Source organism: Manacus candei, unplaced genomic scaffold, assembly GCF_025592945.1.
Source record: "Manacus candei isolate 608988 ecotype Guabito, Panama unplaced genomic scaffold, ASM2559294v1 h1tg000028l, whole genome shotgun sequence".
Taxonomy (NCBI): Eukaryota; Metazoa; Chordata; class Aves; order Passeriformes; family Pipridae; genus Manacus; species Manacus candei.
Window position 1 is genome coordinate 10,865,804 of NW_026138076.1, and position 16,723 is coordinate 10,882,526.

The window sequence follows — 16,723 nt, forward strand, 5'->3', positions numbered from 1 at the left end:
AGTCAGCTGAAGAGCTGTTCACAGGACTGGGAACTGTAAGATCTCAAGGTTCAAGACAGCAGGATTGATGCTGTTCTGGTGAGGTAACATGTCCCACGTGGCTTTTTCTCACTAAAAGGGTGTTAGGCATTGGAACAGGCTGCCCAGCAAAGCAGGGGAATCACCATCCCTGAAGTGGGGGAAAAAAAACCCACGTGTGGATGTGGCAATGGAGGATATGGTTTAGTGGTGAACAGGAGAGTGCTGGGTTAAATGTTTGGACTCAATGATCTTGGAGGTCTTTTCCAACTGTAATGATTCTATGATTACGCATAAGCACTTCCTAGATGGTGGTACTTTTGGAGAAGGAGCTGGTTGGCATATGACAGCAAATGCCTGGGTTTAGGGGGAAGAAAATAGAGAAAAAGTCTAAATAATAGTGCTCTTTTGCTTTTAAAGGGAGGTAAGGGTTGCCTTGCATTTCTGAATATGAAAGAAACACTTAAGGTAACCAGCTGAAGTTTTGTTGCCACAGTCCTATGCAATTTCTTGTTCTTTTGTGGCTGGAGAATGTGAAATATGGTGAGTGAGAGCTCAAGTGTTGAAGGGAAGGCTCTGCAAACCGTTGCATCTGCAACATGTGTTTCCCATCCATCCTGCAGCTCTCCCTGCTGGGGTGAGATGCAGCCACTTTCAGTTGCTGCCAATGGAACCTCGGAGGCAGCATCTAAAGCAGGAATTTACATCTCTGTATGTTGAACACAGCAGAGATTTGCAAGTGCACACTGCCTCCAACTCCTCATTTCCAGGCAACAGAAACAAAATGGCCAGGTTTATGGGGGGTGGAAAACACCTCACATCAACTGAGATGTTTAAAAAGAGAAAAGCTCGTTCTTGCCGTTTTCAAAGGTGCCTGTACTCTGTATATGGCAAAGTGCAATTAGGAAAGATGAAGGTAAACTTCTAATCTTCGATCCTGCCAGGACAAAGTTTTTCAAAGGAAACTTGTTGAACCAAAGTACAGAACCAGATCACAAGCAAGCCTGCTCTTCCCAGGGCACTGCCACCACGTGTGTGTCTGCTGAGCTGATGCTTGCTGTTTTGAGATCTATGAGTAAGACACTAAGTCAGGAAACCTGAAGGGAGGGAGGGGCTGTACTTCCCAAGAGATAAGAGGCAGCCTGCCGCCCTACAGCCTCTCCCTCACCTCAGCTGCTTCTCCAGCTCAGGCTGGCTGCTCAGTGCCCGGAACGCTGCCACGAGATTCAGTGAGCAGTTTTACAGTGTATTTCTAGAAAGAGGTTGGTAGTTTAGTCTCTCTATGTGTTTGTCCCAGATACCATATGTTTAAAAAAAATCTTGAATTAAGAGGATCAGATTGTTTCATCCTAATAAAACCTGAGTTATCCTTAATTTCCAGAGACATGGAAATAATGGTGTAATGGCACTTGCTGTACTGATATGGCATTTTTCCAGAGGTTACCTCATATGGCCCTAAGTCAGCACCCTTGGCAAGTTATGGCTACAGGCTTCTGCTAACATAACCTTCTGTTACAGGTTACATTTAAGCTGTAACATTTCCCACAGGCATGTGGCATGTACTATAGCTGTGCATTTCTTTGGGATTACTTAAATTTACTTCCCCAGTGAAAATATAGTTGCCAGAGGGTCTGACAGTGACAGAGACTGTGTGCTAGAAAGAACAGCTAGTAAGACTGTGTTGATATTGCTACCCTTGAATAGCTGAAATCTTCTGGAATTTCTATCACTAATGCCTGAGACTCAGAAGTGCAACCAACCTTTGGATTGCTAATCTTTACAAGTACTTAACAGCTTCATTCTCATATAAACATGAGCTTTGTTTTCAAGTTTGCACAACAGCAAAATGCCATTGAATGGCATTGCATCAGGTGTGGCAGGAGTTGTAATTACCACTCTTCTTCATGCTAAATTTATGGAAAAATATATTGATATTTCCAAAGTTCAGTTTTAAGAAAACTGATAATCTTGCTTGCTACCACGCTCTTGGTGTTACTGCTGGTGGGCGCTGACAGTCAGTTCTTAACTACAGCTACAGCACTTCTGCTGTTGATTTTGTTTCTCTCCTGGGGCACAGGGGCTTTGTGGCATATAGAAGTAATATACAACTTATGCAAGTATTTAATTCCTGAAGGCAAAAGATCAGCATCTTCATCTGGGCATCCAGTGTGATATTACAGAAAAAAAGGAACTGCAGACTGTAAAAATGGCTAATTGTTATTTATAATTTTCTCCAGGCATTCAGCTTCAATTACAGATTTCATTCCCTCCCACCTTTCCTTGAACATTTAATTGATTTGAGATTATTAATGTTTACACTTTGATCAGTGAAAGAAGGTTAGACCACCCTGAGAGGTTACATGTTACCACACAGCATTTCCAGGCAAGAGCTCCATGCTCTCAACAAGCTCTGCTCGCACCTAAATGCAAGTCTCTGCTTCCTTGTTTGGTGGCACAGCCAATGTTTCAGCCCATCTCTACTCCTTTAAAAATACTATTCTTTAACACTTTCACTCCCCTCCCTGGGTATTTCTTCTTCTGGTAAGCAAAATTTAAAGAGAAGGGTGTTTTCCATGATGTGAAGTGAGGGAAGGGCTATGCCCATCCAGACACTGTGCAGTGCTGCTCCATCCTTCAGCAACAACAGGGACTGTACACATGAAGGTACAAAAGTAGTTTTAAGTTGTGCATGTTCAAACAAGTGCTGTGTGAGTAAATTCCAAGGCAGTAATGTAAACATACAAATCAGAGGTCTCTAGCCTTTAGAGTGGGGCATCAGTTTATAAAGAGATACAGAGAAGACAAGGAAAAAATACAGTATGCGTTTTTACTGAAATCTCACAAGTCATTTGTCTGGGTAGGGGAGAGAAGATAAAAGTGACATTAAGCAACTTCTCACAAGTCAGTTCTGTGAGTGGGGGAGAGAGAGTGCCTTTGGTACAGTCGTGGGAAGGGTATAAGAGCGCTCCACTGTGAAACTTGGATAAAACTGACATCAAGCAACTCAGGAAAAAAAAACTTCTAGAACCTTAGAAGCTACAGAAAGCAAAATTTCAAATGAGTTACATTTATTCAGTTAAAAAATTGACAGTTAGTAATGGTCACATGAACACCAGGGAACTGTATCTACATTTCCTGACGTCAATATGAACGGCACTAGGGTTTTTCTGTTTCTTTTACGTATACAAATCTAATGCCAGTTAAAAAAATACAAAACAAAACTGAAACCCAAGACACTGTGAAATCAACACTGCTTAAAAACTCAAAATTCAATCTGATATATTTGAAAATAAATATTTTTTACCTTTCTCGTTAGAAAAAGACAACTCACCAACTGCTTTCAAAGCAGTTACACCTTTAAGACCATTCCCAAAAGTGTTTCATAAATAATTACCCATGATTGATTGTCTATTAATGCAGCATCTCTCAGTCATAGCTGGGGTCTCTGTATTAGGCCATACAGTATTTTTTTCAGACACAGTGTTTTGTTTCTCCCCCTTCCTTTTTATTTAGGTATACTTTCTTTGAATATAGCATATCATGCTGGCAAAATTCATGCGGATGGCATAGCATGAAGTGTAGCAGAGCTTAAAATCACCTGCTTAGAAAAAGGAAAAAAAAAAAAGACAAGGAATGTAGTGTTAAAAATCATCATAGTGAAAAAGCAACTATCCAGTCTCATGGACAATTTCAAATGTTCTCTCACAGCTGTCTCATCTACTATGATTTGTTCAAATGTCCTTTTTTTAATCCAAATTAATTTAATTCTCTTTAACTTTTTCCACCAGGGATAAGTAAAAAAATAAAAGGTTAATTATTAAAACTAGTCTCTTTTCCCTTTTAATCAAAATAACCATTTTCCAGCCCTCTGACTGTATATCTAATTTTAATAATTTTTTCAAATAGAGAAGCTTATGAATCTGACATGTTTGACATCTCCCGATGCCGTGACATTTAAAACACTCATAACAATACCTGGGTTAAATCTCTGAAAATATGAATGGTTCTTGAATAGACTTTAACATCTGAAAAAGGCCACAACTTTAAACCTTCAGAACATTTTCACAAATTATAATCCTAAGGGACACTTAGAATTATTGAGCAGGCAAATGAGCCTCCAGATGATTCTCTCTCATAGGCAACTGTGCAATTTAAAAAGCCTCCTTTCAAGGAAGCTATCATCTCTAATCCCTTCCCCTGGCCATATAAAACATAAAGGCAACTGGCTTTAGAAGCCTTTGTAAATCCTGCACTTTAAGCCTCAAAGGATCACCCTATTAAAGAAACATTTTCCAGAAATGTCTCTCTTGACAGTTCTATGCATTATTCCTCAATGCCCCCCCATTTTTAACAGTTTCACTGACTAAAGAAATAAACTGTTTTTCAAATAGTCTTTTCAGTAAAGTGCTTGTTATTACTCAAAAAAAAAAAAAAAAGAGAAAGTGCAATATTTGAGTCTTAAGAGAATTTCTTTTTCCTGTGAAAAACTGCCTGATATATCTTTATTCATTTTTACATAAAGCTGAAATGAAACCTATTTCTTGTAAGGATAATGGGTTACTAATTTTGGTGTTTGGCAGTAGGCAAGATGCCCACAGAAGGTGGTGATACACTGGAACTGTAGTGCAGAAGGTAAACCTTCTAGATGAAGTGGAAGGCATATGGAGAGCTCCTACTAGAATCCTTTCATATTTATATACAAATATATATTAAATATAATATAAAAATAGCTATAGTCTTTTTTCTCTGAAGTTATCCTAGATGCTTTTCTTCAAATCCTCACCCATTGCAGGTAAACCATGTCTGTCTCCTAAACTCTGTGCAACTACGCCATCTTTTTCACTCCATTATGTATCACCAGCCCATTTCTTCATAAATACAATCCTGCCCTTAACAGACTCCTTCCCTTCTGTCAGAGTTGTTCTGTAACATTTCCGCTCCAGAACCTGCTGCAGTATCACAGCATCATTATCATGCTACTTATCAGGATGTTGAAAATAAATCTATGACTGTAGTAAATGAGCTGGGCAGAAGCAAAAGGCTGATTAAGAAAGAGGTAATAGGCTGGTCCTCTTCTTACTAAAATTCAAGGACAATTCAGCAACTGATTCAGCAACAGGGAAAGCTGCAGACCCATTAAATAAATATACACTTTTTAGTCACTACCTGTGAAACAACACATCTGCATACTTGCACACAATCTGGACCAAATTCTACATGCTTGCTTTCGTAAAATGCTTGCCTGATTAGTGTCAGGAATTTTTCAAATGTGTGCCATGTTTTTCCAGTTTCTTTGAATTTCCCCATCTTCTATCCTTTCTCTACTAGCTGGTAGTTCTGTAATTGAATGACCTCTCTCTGAGGTTACAAAAAGTTTCTTGGTCAAAGCATACATTTTTATAGTTCTCTTTCAGCAGCCACACTATCATATCATCTAATTTCTCTCTCTTCTAGTTTAGCCTTTTTACCAACAGACCTATAGCAGCACACCAGAGTATTTGGGAAGGGGAAAACGGGAAGAGAAGTTTAAACAAAGCTTTATATAAAAAGCTGCATCATTAACTGTCTGGCTGGTATCTCTAATTTCTGTAATTCTCAGTATAATAGTTTAATACACCTATTTTACCATTATTCAGTAGTTCTAACAGTACTATTAAAGCTCTCCCACTTTTCTTTTTTAGTGCTATATTTTCATTGTAATTGGTTTAAAAAATTTGTATCTAACCTATTTTTCATTAGGCAAAGAACTGATAGCACAGACCTCTAGTCAACGCAGCTTCATATAGAAACAGGTGGGATGGAGTGGTAGGGATAGCAGAGCAAGGCAGGATTTCTTTACCTAGAACTTTACAGAAACAGGTCTCTGACAATTATCCCAGTCTGGAGAATGCCAGAAATCCCTTTAAAGTAGGGGAAGTGTTTCTTGCGGTTTGGTATTGGCATCTGTTCCTTGCTCCAGGTTGCAGTAGGCTTCTTGGAGCAGAGAGCAATCTGATTCTCTTTGGTACTGTGTTTCTCACACTCTCTTGTTCACTGCTTGGCTTTTTGGTGCCAAATATTTGCTTTATGACTGGGGAATAACAAAGATCTAATGCTGGGACACGTGCAGGGGCAAAGGCTAGCCCCAAAACGTAACCAACGGCATCAAAGGCTTGGCTAAACTCGTATAACCTCCTGCGGGTTTGGTTCATCCAGTAATACAATCAAACTGTTCCACAGTACAAAATGGACCATCACCATTTGGTTACATTCATTCAACTCCTCTTCAGTATTCAAGATTAATCCAGCTTTCTCTCGCTAGTACTAATTTTAACTGCTTTTACTGTTGGGTTTTTTTTGTTTGTTTTTAATTATCAGATCTATCAGCATTTATTCCTTTTCCTCTGAAGTTCTGGTTTCCACAAACTAGTACCATAAAAACCTACCAACATTTAGTTAAATAGCACATCGTATCTGTTGGAACTTTTTATTTTCTTTATAAAGTGAAGTTGCCTTCTGAAGTCTTAGTTCAGTGGTATCTCAAATCAATAGCCTGCTAGTGTTAAATGCAATCACAATCTCCCCCAAAGCATACTTTGAATGCTTCAAAAATTACTAAAAAAAAAAAATCAGCTTATTATTCCTCCTCCTGCAAAAGGAGTCCTGTACTTTTAGTTTGGTTGGTTTTTTTTTAAATTATTTTTAAGAGTATTACCTTAAAGGTCTGAGATTTTTGAGACTCCTCTATTTCTGGCTACTATCTGAGGGGGAGTACCAGTCAAAAATATTCATGGTCTCAACTCACTCCATTGTTAAAATAAACACAATACAGAAATATCTATGAAGTAGATACACAAGTTTGGTTGACAATGTGCTAAGACTTCAAAATTGAAAATGGTTACAGATTCAAGACATTGTAATTCAAGATGTTCAACATTATCACCTGAATTAAAATCAAGGCACTATGGGTTTTGTTGTTGTTAAAATGACCCTGAATTAGTTCTGACTAATTTTTGAAGGAGAATAAAAAGATTCCAACATGTTTTAACAAGTTACAATTCTCACCACAGAGAAAGTGGTTAAAAAGTGCCCAAAAGGTTATTAAATGTAAATATATTTTTGTGCAAATTACTCCTATAACTGAAACATTCTTGAAAATTACTGTCATTTTTTTTAAACCTTTTACATAAATATTTCCAACTATGAACTATATCAAAAGATAGCTTTGGGGAATAAAATTCCAAACCATCTGCAAGAAAGCAGTGCAAATTCCTATTTTTCAAATAAAACTATGAATTCATTATGAAATTATGGATGATATTCATGAATCTGAATGTCCTGAACCCTGATGCATGATCACCAGTTCAAACAGCTTCATCAATAATTTAACTTCAAGAAGTCAACTAACCAACACACTATACCTCACCGAACAAACCCTGACATCACAGACAAAGCACAAACAAGAGACTTGTGCCCACATTAAGGGTGAAAATAATGATGCATCATGTTGTAAACAAAAGGGTAGAACAGAGGAAAACATTAGTCTGAGTATGGTGTGAGAATTTAGGGAAACATATTCAAACCTACAAATAACAGATTACATTTTCATGCATCATATAAAATATTTTGCTCTTTCTCCTTTTATGCAGACATATACACAATATTTTACAGCATCTGTACAACAGAGAACTGGATTTCACACAACATTTTCAAAATATTTACTGTCCCATAATCATCTGAAAAAAAATTAGATGGTTTTTGGACTATATTCCTGGCATTTTTTTCTGCTAATTCAAACAATTGCTCCATGTCCATTTTAATACTTTAAAAATGTATAGGATTGATAAAAATACCGATATTTTCAGCATCACTCTCATTTCAGTCACATTTGGAGATTTCACCTGGACAAATTAAAACATGGCAGCAAATCCTTTAGAACACAGAAACTGGGGCAACTCTCAAAGTTGGCCATGTCCCCATCATTATCTTGTGGCTTAACAGATTCCAGAAGTCAGAAGTAGATCTCAATTAGGTGACAGAAAGCCTTCGAACTGCTACGTCTGTAGCTTCAGTGCAACTGTTTGGGGAGCAGCCCCTCCTGGCAGTTTGCTTCAAAAAGAGGCAGAGCTCCACACTACTGTGGCTGAACTTTAGAAGGGTCACTCATCTTGTCAGTTCTGTGTCGTGACAGTTGCTGCTGTTGAGACTGATGCTGCTGGTGGTGGGACTGAGTGAAAGTGCTTTGTTGTAGTGGGAAAGCAGCAGAGAGGATAAGCTGAGCTGACTGATTTCCATGAAGTAACCTGGATGTCTAAAACACGGAAACAGAAAAAGATTATTTTTCCTGCCACACAGAGAAATACAGGCCTAGCTGCTTTTTAACTTTTTGTAGGTGTTCGATCAAAATAAACTTCAGATTTGGTTAGTTAAGGTGAGCAAACAATGCAAAGATTAGTTCATACTGATAAATTTAATCAGAGCATCTGACCAATTAATAAAGCAGCTGTAAGCGGTCATTGTAATTTCCTGTGATGATGGGTAGGAATGTGTGGCAATGTCTCCATTTCAAACCACAAGAGCATAGCAGGGCTTAAGGAATCTATTTGAATAGATATCTCATTGCAGTCAAATGAAAAAATGGTGCATAACTTAGCATAGATCACATTTATTCCCCACAGACAAAATACACAGTCAAAAAAAAATGCCACATTTGCAGACCCAAACATCCCCTTTGAAGGAGATTTATTACTACTGAAAATGGTACTTAGTTTTACTATTACTCTTCTTAGAACAAAAAAATGATTTACTGAAGAAAAGCAATGAAGGAGGGGTACAAATGCACTATGACATCTCAATCCTGAAACATTCTGCAGCAGAAGCTAAACTACATCAACTGCTCCACCTACAGAATCAGACTGTAAGAAGCCACAGCGAGCAGAAGCATTTGCTGCACTTCAAATTCTAGCACTTTAATAGTTTGTATTAAAAATACTAAACTTTTGCCTAGAAAGAATTTCTAGGGTAGGAACAGACCTTTGGAGATCTTTTTTCACAAATCTGTTTCACCAGAATTAAGTTAAAGTTGTGCAAACTTTTGAATTTAGAAACAGAGATACAGCAACCAACCTGCTAAACAGCACTGTTGCTAAAATATTTATCTGATTTGTCAGAGAACACATTCCAATCTGCACTCTGGTTTGATTCAGTTTGAGTCTCCCTCTACATAAATGAGTGAGTGCTGAAGCTGAAATCACTACATATGCTTCAGATCTCTTGCTGAGAGTCAGCTTGCAGCTGAAAAGCATTTGCCTGATGCATGACTGAAATTGGTATGTTCCCATGAAAAACTTTTTTCAACAAGTCAATATTTTCTGTCAGTGACCTAGTGAAAGGAAATTGTACTCAGTCCTAATCAGAATGTATCCATTCCTTGTGCATATAAATGTAGGTTAAGCCTCCAATTACTTACTGCATTTGTATCTATTCCACCTATGCACAGGATCCCAAATTTACTGCAAATGGGAGACCACACATAGTAAGGAATACTTGCAAAAGTAAGATTTTTTAATTACATATACTCTTAAAGAGTAAAAAAAACCAAAACAAAAAAACACAAATAATTTGACCTTTCCAGAGTAGTTAAAAGAATGTTAAGATGTACAAGCTACATTTACATAGACTTTACCTTTCTTTGGAGAAGGCAACATCAGAAGCAAAATTAAGATTTTTGAACCCACGTCTTCTTGGACGCACTTCTCCTCTAGTGCTTTAGCCACCACTACATCTCCCCCACCAACACCAGCTACTGGATGAGCTATTTGCCAGCAATCAACTGGAATCAACAAATGGCAGCAGACTTCCCCATCAATTCCTTCTACCTTCTGTTTCTTTTCAATATTTCCTATTTCTAGACTTTGGGGTTTGCCTTCCTTCTCTTTTGATCCAATCTTCTTTCTCCACTAAAACACAGTTCTCCTCTACTCTCTTGCTTAGAAGGTTCCATACTGCTCAGCCTCCCCTGTAGCCTCAACAGATGTTCATGCCTCATGTTAATGGGACATGTCTTGCTTTGGGCTGTGTGCTGCTTTCCAGACCATCATCTCTCATACCTTATTGCATCAATACGTGAATGCAAAGAAAATGTAAGTTGTTTTAAAGGGAAACACCTGTTTTTTTCATGCCATGCTCAATTAAGAGCAGCAACTCAAAGGGGAAAAGATATAACACAGGACAACATATGGAGTGAAACTGCAGGAAAGACCACTTCTTCTTTAAGTAACAAGATCTTAAAATAAGTTTATTCTGTAGCTGTTCTCTAAGTGCTCAGCTTTCAGGTAAAGCGCCTCTAGGATAACCTAGCAATGCTGAAAGTGTCAGGATTTGGAAAAATTTGTAGGGAACTCTGCATTCATTACCTGTAGGAACTGCTGGGGGTGCTGGGTCAGCTGTGACTGAGCTGGTGGTTGAACTGTGGTGAGCTGCTGCTGATGGTCTTGCTGACTTTGCTGCTGCTGCTGCTGCTGTTGTTGTGTTATTGACAAAGTCTGTGTCTGCTGCTGTTGGGCAGCAAAAGTGGGATAAGCTGTCACCACCTGTCCCATAAACATAGTACTTGGTACCATTACTGCTCCACATGCCACTGGGGCTGTGACAAGTTTTGTTACAAGTTGCTGACCTTGAGAAAATCTGTTAATAGAAAAAGACATTTGGAGTCCTTTTAGGGGAAAAAAATATATGAAGCATCACATACACTTGAGAAAGGTAGATTTCTCAAAGTCACACTTTGCTGTAACAACATGGGTTTTGATAAGCTGCAAACATTATTTTGGGCAAAGTTTAGTTTCAGAGTTGTATCTATATAGTTAAAATACAAATCACTTTATTTTTTAATGCTACTTTAGTTCCTTTTGTATATGATACAGTTACATAAGCATACCATGATGACAAGTCATCTTGAATACTGGTCCTGAAGATTTACCTGATTTGTCTGTCCTGTGTAAAAGTGGCTACTGCAGCAGCGTTCTGGTTGTTCTGTGGTAAGCTAGAAGGAACCTGGACCACATTTCCCGTTGTTGGCTGAGAAATCACCATAGTGTTATACAAAGGTGCTGAGACTGTGTTCTGTGACTGACTGGCAACAGAAGACTGTTGATTGTGTCCACTAAGTACGTTTTGTTGACTATGCTGGAAAGAAATTTTGGGATAGTAAGTTGAAAATAGCCAAGTACTACAGCTGTCCTGTTCATTGTCATTGGCCATACTTCACAACTGCCAGTGTTTTTTTCTATTCAAATTAATTCTTAATTTAAAGTACACAGGTATCCTCTGACTGAGGATTTGGAAGTAGGACTGGATCATCTGAGTCTTTTACATTAACCTGTTCTCCTGTTCAGGTTTGGGTTTTTTTCCTAGATTTTTCGGGTACTTGCATACTTTTTATTCACAGAACATGCTGAGTTGGAAGGGACCCACAAGGATCACCAAGTCCAACTCCTGGCCCTGCATAGGACCATCAAGATGATCTTTTCACTCCTTTATCATCTCTGTGCCCAACTTAAGACTAAAATGTGCACATCATGTCAATCAATTTCTTACTTCAAATGTTTGGAACTAGCTTACTGTTGAGATTGTAATACTGCCCACCGCTAGTCTGCCTCCTTACAAATCTCAAAAAGAAAGTATGGAATGTGGATGAGGGTCCAGAGGAAGGCAACCACTGAGATCAAATGTATAAGGAGCCTCCATACACATAATGGTCAAACCCATTACAAGTGTTCAAGATGAGGAACAGGCTTCTATGGGGATACCTCCGACAGAGGAAAATCACGTATGACTGAGAAGATGAAAAGTGATGAGCTGCTCAATATGTTTCCCAGGATATGAAATGGGTGACATGTTTAAAAAAGCAAACAATCACATTTCATAAAAAGTAAAGCTGTAGAACTCACTACAAGATACTGCAATTTCAAAAGTTTACATGGAATTGAAAAAAACTGAATGAACTCACAGAAGAAAAAGGCTATTATATTATTGATGTCATACACCTATCACATCTGATGGAAAGTGCTGAAAAGCAGAACATGCAACTCCAGAAGCACCAACATACACTAGTCCCATTCCTATGCTTTTCTAGTTATTTTCTGTCACAACACTGGGTTTTAAATTCACAAATCTCATGTTATGTGTTCTGTCACAAAAAAATTCATAGACATTCAAAAAAAGGCAAGCTAAAAGTTTCCTTGATACTGGTCTTTCCAAAAAGCTACTTGTTATCAATTATTTACATGCCTAAGTCTTGAAATAAAAACAAGATCTGAAATTGCATTATCAAGAACATAAATACATTTCAATTGCAAAGCTTAGAACATGAAGAAATCAATGACTCAATGGACATTGTTCAAAAGAAATTTGAGAGGGGAATGTCAGGGTTGTGTTTCAGCTGTGGGTTTGAGCATATACTCTATCCAGCAAAATCAATAATGGGAATTTTACCTGTGTTGCAGTACTCTGCAAAGGCTGCTGCTGTATCATGTGTGGAGTACTTATATGGCCTGTGTTCATCCCACTTTGAGTCTGATTAGTCTGAACAACTTGACCTTGCATGTTTATTGGCGTAAGCTGCTGAACAGTTGAAGAATTTCCAGAAGGAAGCTGCACAGAACCAAAGTTGAGTCCAGAAGCTGACTGCTGCAAGAACATCTTAAAAAATTCCACAAGTTATAGGGTCAGTATTCAGAGACTCTGCTCTAAATGATAAGACTCAGAATCCTGACTTCTAGCATTAAGGTTCAATATTTGTTCTTCGAGAAAAAGTACTATTTAGAAACTACCTGGTAATGTATTCTACAGCTATCTAAAGACAAAACACCCTTGAGATTACATTTCTACTTGTAGGACCTTCAGCTATGACACTAATTCAAATAAAGAAAATCTCCAAATCAACAGATCCAGGCATAGCACCAAGAACACAGTCTTCTGGACAATCAGGGAATCATAATGATTATACTGAACTTTCCAACGTAGTTGTAATAAACGGAATTCAGCACAAAAATATTTGTTTCTTTATAAAAGGTTAGGCCCACAACTACAACAAGACAATGCACAAGACTTAAGTATTTTCTCTAGTTTCCACATTCCTGAACAAGGTCCCTCCACACTGCACAGGAAGAGAGTTGTGAATCTCTCCTTCTGAGACATCAGTAAGGCAGTTCGCTGCTGGCACACTTATGCTAGACATCAGAGAACACTGAAAATGACACATGCCAGAAACTCCTACTCTTCCAACAGAATTTAAGCAACATATTCAGTACTTCTAGGAAGTATTTTTTTCTACTCTTAAGTCATAATCCACACGGAAAATATTTAGATTATTTCCTTAAAATGTGTCTTAGTTTGGGGTGATCATTTTTTGGTTTGGGTTTTCTTTCAACTAGAAAAACCCAATTGGGTCATTCTTTTCTTCCAAACATAGCTGCTGAAAAGAGAATGACAAAATTAGAAAAATACATACTGGTTAAGAAAATAAATAAATCGGAAATCAGGTAGTTAGCTCCTAGACTAAGTAATGAATCCTCTACACTTCTTGTTTTTCTGGCTCAGTAACTACTTTAAGTTTACCATGCAAAGTAGAACCATTCAGCCTGATAGTTAGGACAATTTAAGAGACAAAAGGCATGAATTTGACACCCTCAAGCTAAAAGAGGAAAGAGATGCTTATCTTGCAGATTTTTTATTAATATTTTAATGGCTTCAAAACTCTGCAAGAATTAACAACTACTGCACCCTTTTACCTTTAGGTTAAGGCATAAGCTAGGCTTGAGACACTCAACAGTGAACAGATATACTGGGGCACTTCCAGATATATTCAGAAGTAAAATGTCTGCTACCTCTGGAACAGTAGCTTCAAATACCATGGATTTTAGGCATATTAGGCCTGATGGCAGCTGACAGGAGATATGGAGGATCACATTCTGGAATTAAGTGCCCAAGTCTCATTTCAGATGCCAAAATTCTCTACAGATGAAACATGTAAGCATTAGACTAACTCACCTGGAGTCCTTGACCATGAACTATTTGAAGCTGCTCTTGAATCTTACGCAACTCTTCCTGCTGCCGATGAATATTTGCCTCTATCATGCGTGTTCTTTGCTCTAGCTGGTCCTTTAGATGTTGCATAGCTCCTAATTGTGCTGAAAACTGAAACACAGGCTGTAGTGCAATGAATAAATTAAAAGCTGAGCAAAAATGACATGCTCCAGCACCTCAATGTCTTTCTTTCAGTGAGGGGCCCAGAACTGAACACAGCATTCGGGGTGCGGCCTCACCAGTGCTTAGTACAGGGGGATGATCACTGCCCTGGTCCTGCTGGCCACACTTATTTCTAATACAAGCCAGGATATCATTGGCCTTCTTGTCCACTTGGGCACACTGCTGGCTCATGTTCAGCTGCTGTCAGCCAGCACCTCCAGGTCCTTTTCTGCTGGGCAGCTTTCCAGCCACTCTTCTGGAAGCCTGTAGCGCTGCATGGAGTTGCTGTGATCCAAGTGCAGGGCCCAGAACTTGGCCTTGTTGAACCTCGTACAACTGGCCTATCGATCCAGCCTGTCCAGATCCCTCTGCAGAGCATTCCTGCCCTCAGGCACTCTGCAGCCTTCCTGCACTCCTGCACAACTTGGTGTCATCTGCAAACTCACTCACGGTGCCCTCGATCCCCTCATCCAGATCATCAGTAAAGATGTTAAACAGGATAGGCCTCAGTACTGAGCACTGGTGACCAGCTGCCAGCTGGATTTAACTCCATTTGTCACCACTCTGGGCCTGGCCATCCAGCCCATTTTTTACCCACTGAACAGTGCATGCATTCAAGCCACAGGCAGCCAGTTTCTCCAGGAGAATACTGTTCTTTAGGAAAACAAGACTATTTAAAAAATAATAAACAATAAACTAAGTTAATCCATACCTGGGTCATGCCAGACTGGAGCTGTAAAGTTGCAGGCTGAGATATCACTGGCTGTGCTACTGGTTGTCCAAGAGACTGTGAGCTTAAAGACTAGGATTAAAAAAAATTATTCCATAATCATAAGAGAATGAACTTCATACTTGATGCAAAGTATTTTTTTATATGAAGTGTCAAATCCAAAACAGCACCATATGAACATCTCGTAAAAACTAGTAAATTTTTTCCTGAAATATCTAACCTTAATTATTCGAGAATTAAGAAAACAAGAGCAACTGATTATCTAAATTTTATATATATACATATATATATATAATGTTTCCACTGCTAGAAGCATATAAAAGCCATAGGCATAAAACAGAAATTACAATTACAAATGTTTTCAAAGTCTTAATTGCGGTAAGGGAGAAACTTCTTCAACATGTTTGGAAGTTGACATTTTTTACTTATTCTTACATTAACAAATACATGTTTTAATAAGCATTCTATTTTTGAAGTGAATGTATTAGTTCAACGTGAAAACAAGCACCAAGTACATTAAGTATGACATTTTTTCACACTACTAAGATTTCAGAAAGTATATGAAAGTACTAATATTCTTAAGAGTCATAAATTTGTATGAATTCTCTATAGGGACACACACAGCACTATGTTGGAAATTTTATATATATATATATATATATGTGTGTGTGTGTATGTATATTAAAAACACAGAATTATAGAAAGTGGTTATGTGTGAGTGAAAGCAAAGATTCATACACAATCTTGCAAACACAAATGCCAAAAACTACATACGTTTATGCTTAATTATTGTACTCCCTTAAATCTAGTATACCAAAGTTGCATATTGATAATGCAATCCAGAGAGTCACATATTCCAAGCGAAACTCTTACAGTTTAAAATACATGCTTTCAGAAGAAATAAAATAAAGGTTATAGCTTTTAAAGGTGAACTCTACTGTTTAAGTACAAAATTTTCCTCTGAAGTTACCTGACTGCTCAGAGATGATCTTCTTTGTGCAGTCTTTTCATGACCAGATAAGCTTTGCCTTGGAGGAGTGCTAGTGTCCACTGTCATTTTAGTTGGTGTTGCTGACAATGTCGAGAGTTAGAATAGAAAGAGACATGTTTATAGTAATCTCAATTCTGTAATGCAATAATCAAATTACATATTTCATGAATAATTAAAAAAAAACAACCTTAAGGCTTGGCCTTTTTTTTTTTTACCCTGACTATCCAACAGTAGTGCGATCTGAAGGACTGGAATAGGGTGTTCTAGTGTCTGATATGGTACTTCTAGATGTAGAAGTCTTTTTCAGAGTAGTCTGCAGATCTCTGAACCATCAAAAAGGACATTTTCACTTGCACACTTCTCATAAAATGATTATTAACTGCTAGTTATTTATTTAACTACATTGAGTAGAGAAAGCCTTCGCTAGGAATGCAATTCTATTTTCAACAGTTGGTGCTTACATGAATGATCCGATACTGCAGTATGTGAAGATTTTCTTGAACTCCTGGAGGAAGCAGAAGGTGTGGGGCTGGTGTCAAACCTTTCCAGTGCTTCTTTGAGACTCACTGTGTTTATGTGATTGTCAGACCCAGAGTCCTGACTCTGAAGAGACACACACAAACAACAATTATTTATCTGATTTGGCACACAATACATGTTTTGCTGGAAAATATCTAAGACCATGCTGTTTGAGACAACCCCCTTACACAGGTGACCATGCAGAAGTAGTGGCCTGTTTGATGGCTGTAAGCTTACTT

The 16,723-nt window shown here is 38.1% G+C and overlaps 1 protein-coding gene across 12 annotated transcripts in view; it reads right to left on the reverse strand.

The window, feature by feature from the left end:
* Positions 1-2,779: 2,779 nt before the first annotated feature.
* The window catches only part of CLOCK (clock circadian regulator), a 66,749-nt gene continuing 52,805 nt past the window's right edge, over positions 2,780-16,723 (reverse strand). For 11 of the 12 annotated variants that reach the window (XM_051790819.1, XM_051790817.1, XM_051790813.1 and 8 more), the window contains 8 exons: positions 16,427-16,568; positions 15,945-16,045; positions 14,957-15,046; positions 14,047-14,205; positions 12,490-12,696; positions 10,976-11,181; positions 10,413-10,683; positions 2,780-8,308 (listed from right to left, as the gene is read on the reverse strand). In XM_051790819.1, the coding sequence (XP_051646779.1) occupies positions 8,132-8,308; positions 10,413-10,683; positions 10,976-11,181; positions 12,490-12,696; positions 14,047-14,205; positions 14,957-15,046; positions 15,945-16,045; positions 16,427-16,568 (1,353 nt within the window). In that variant the 3' untranslated portion in view covers positions 2,780-8,131. The remainder of the gene's footprint in view (positions 8,309-10,412; positions 10,684-10,975; positions 11,182-12,489; positions 12,697-14,046; positions 14,206-14,956; positions 15,047-15,944; positions 16,046-16,426; positions 16,569-16,723) is intronic. The other variant, XM_051790821.1, reaches the window with a different exon arrangement.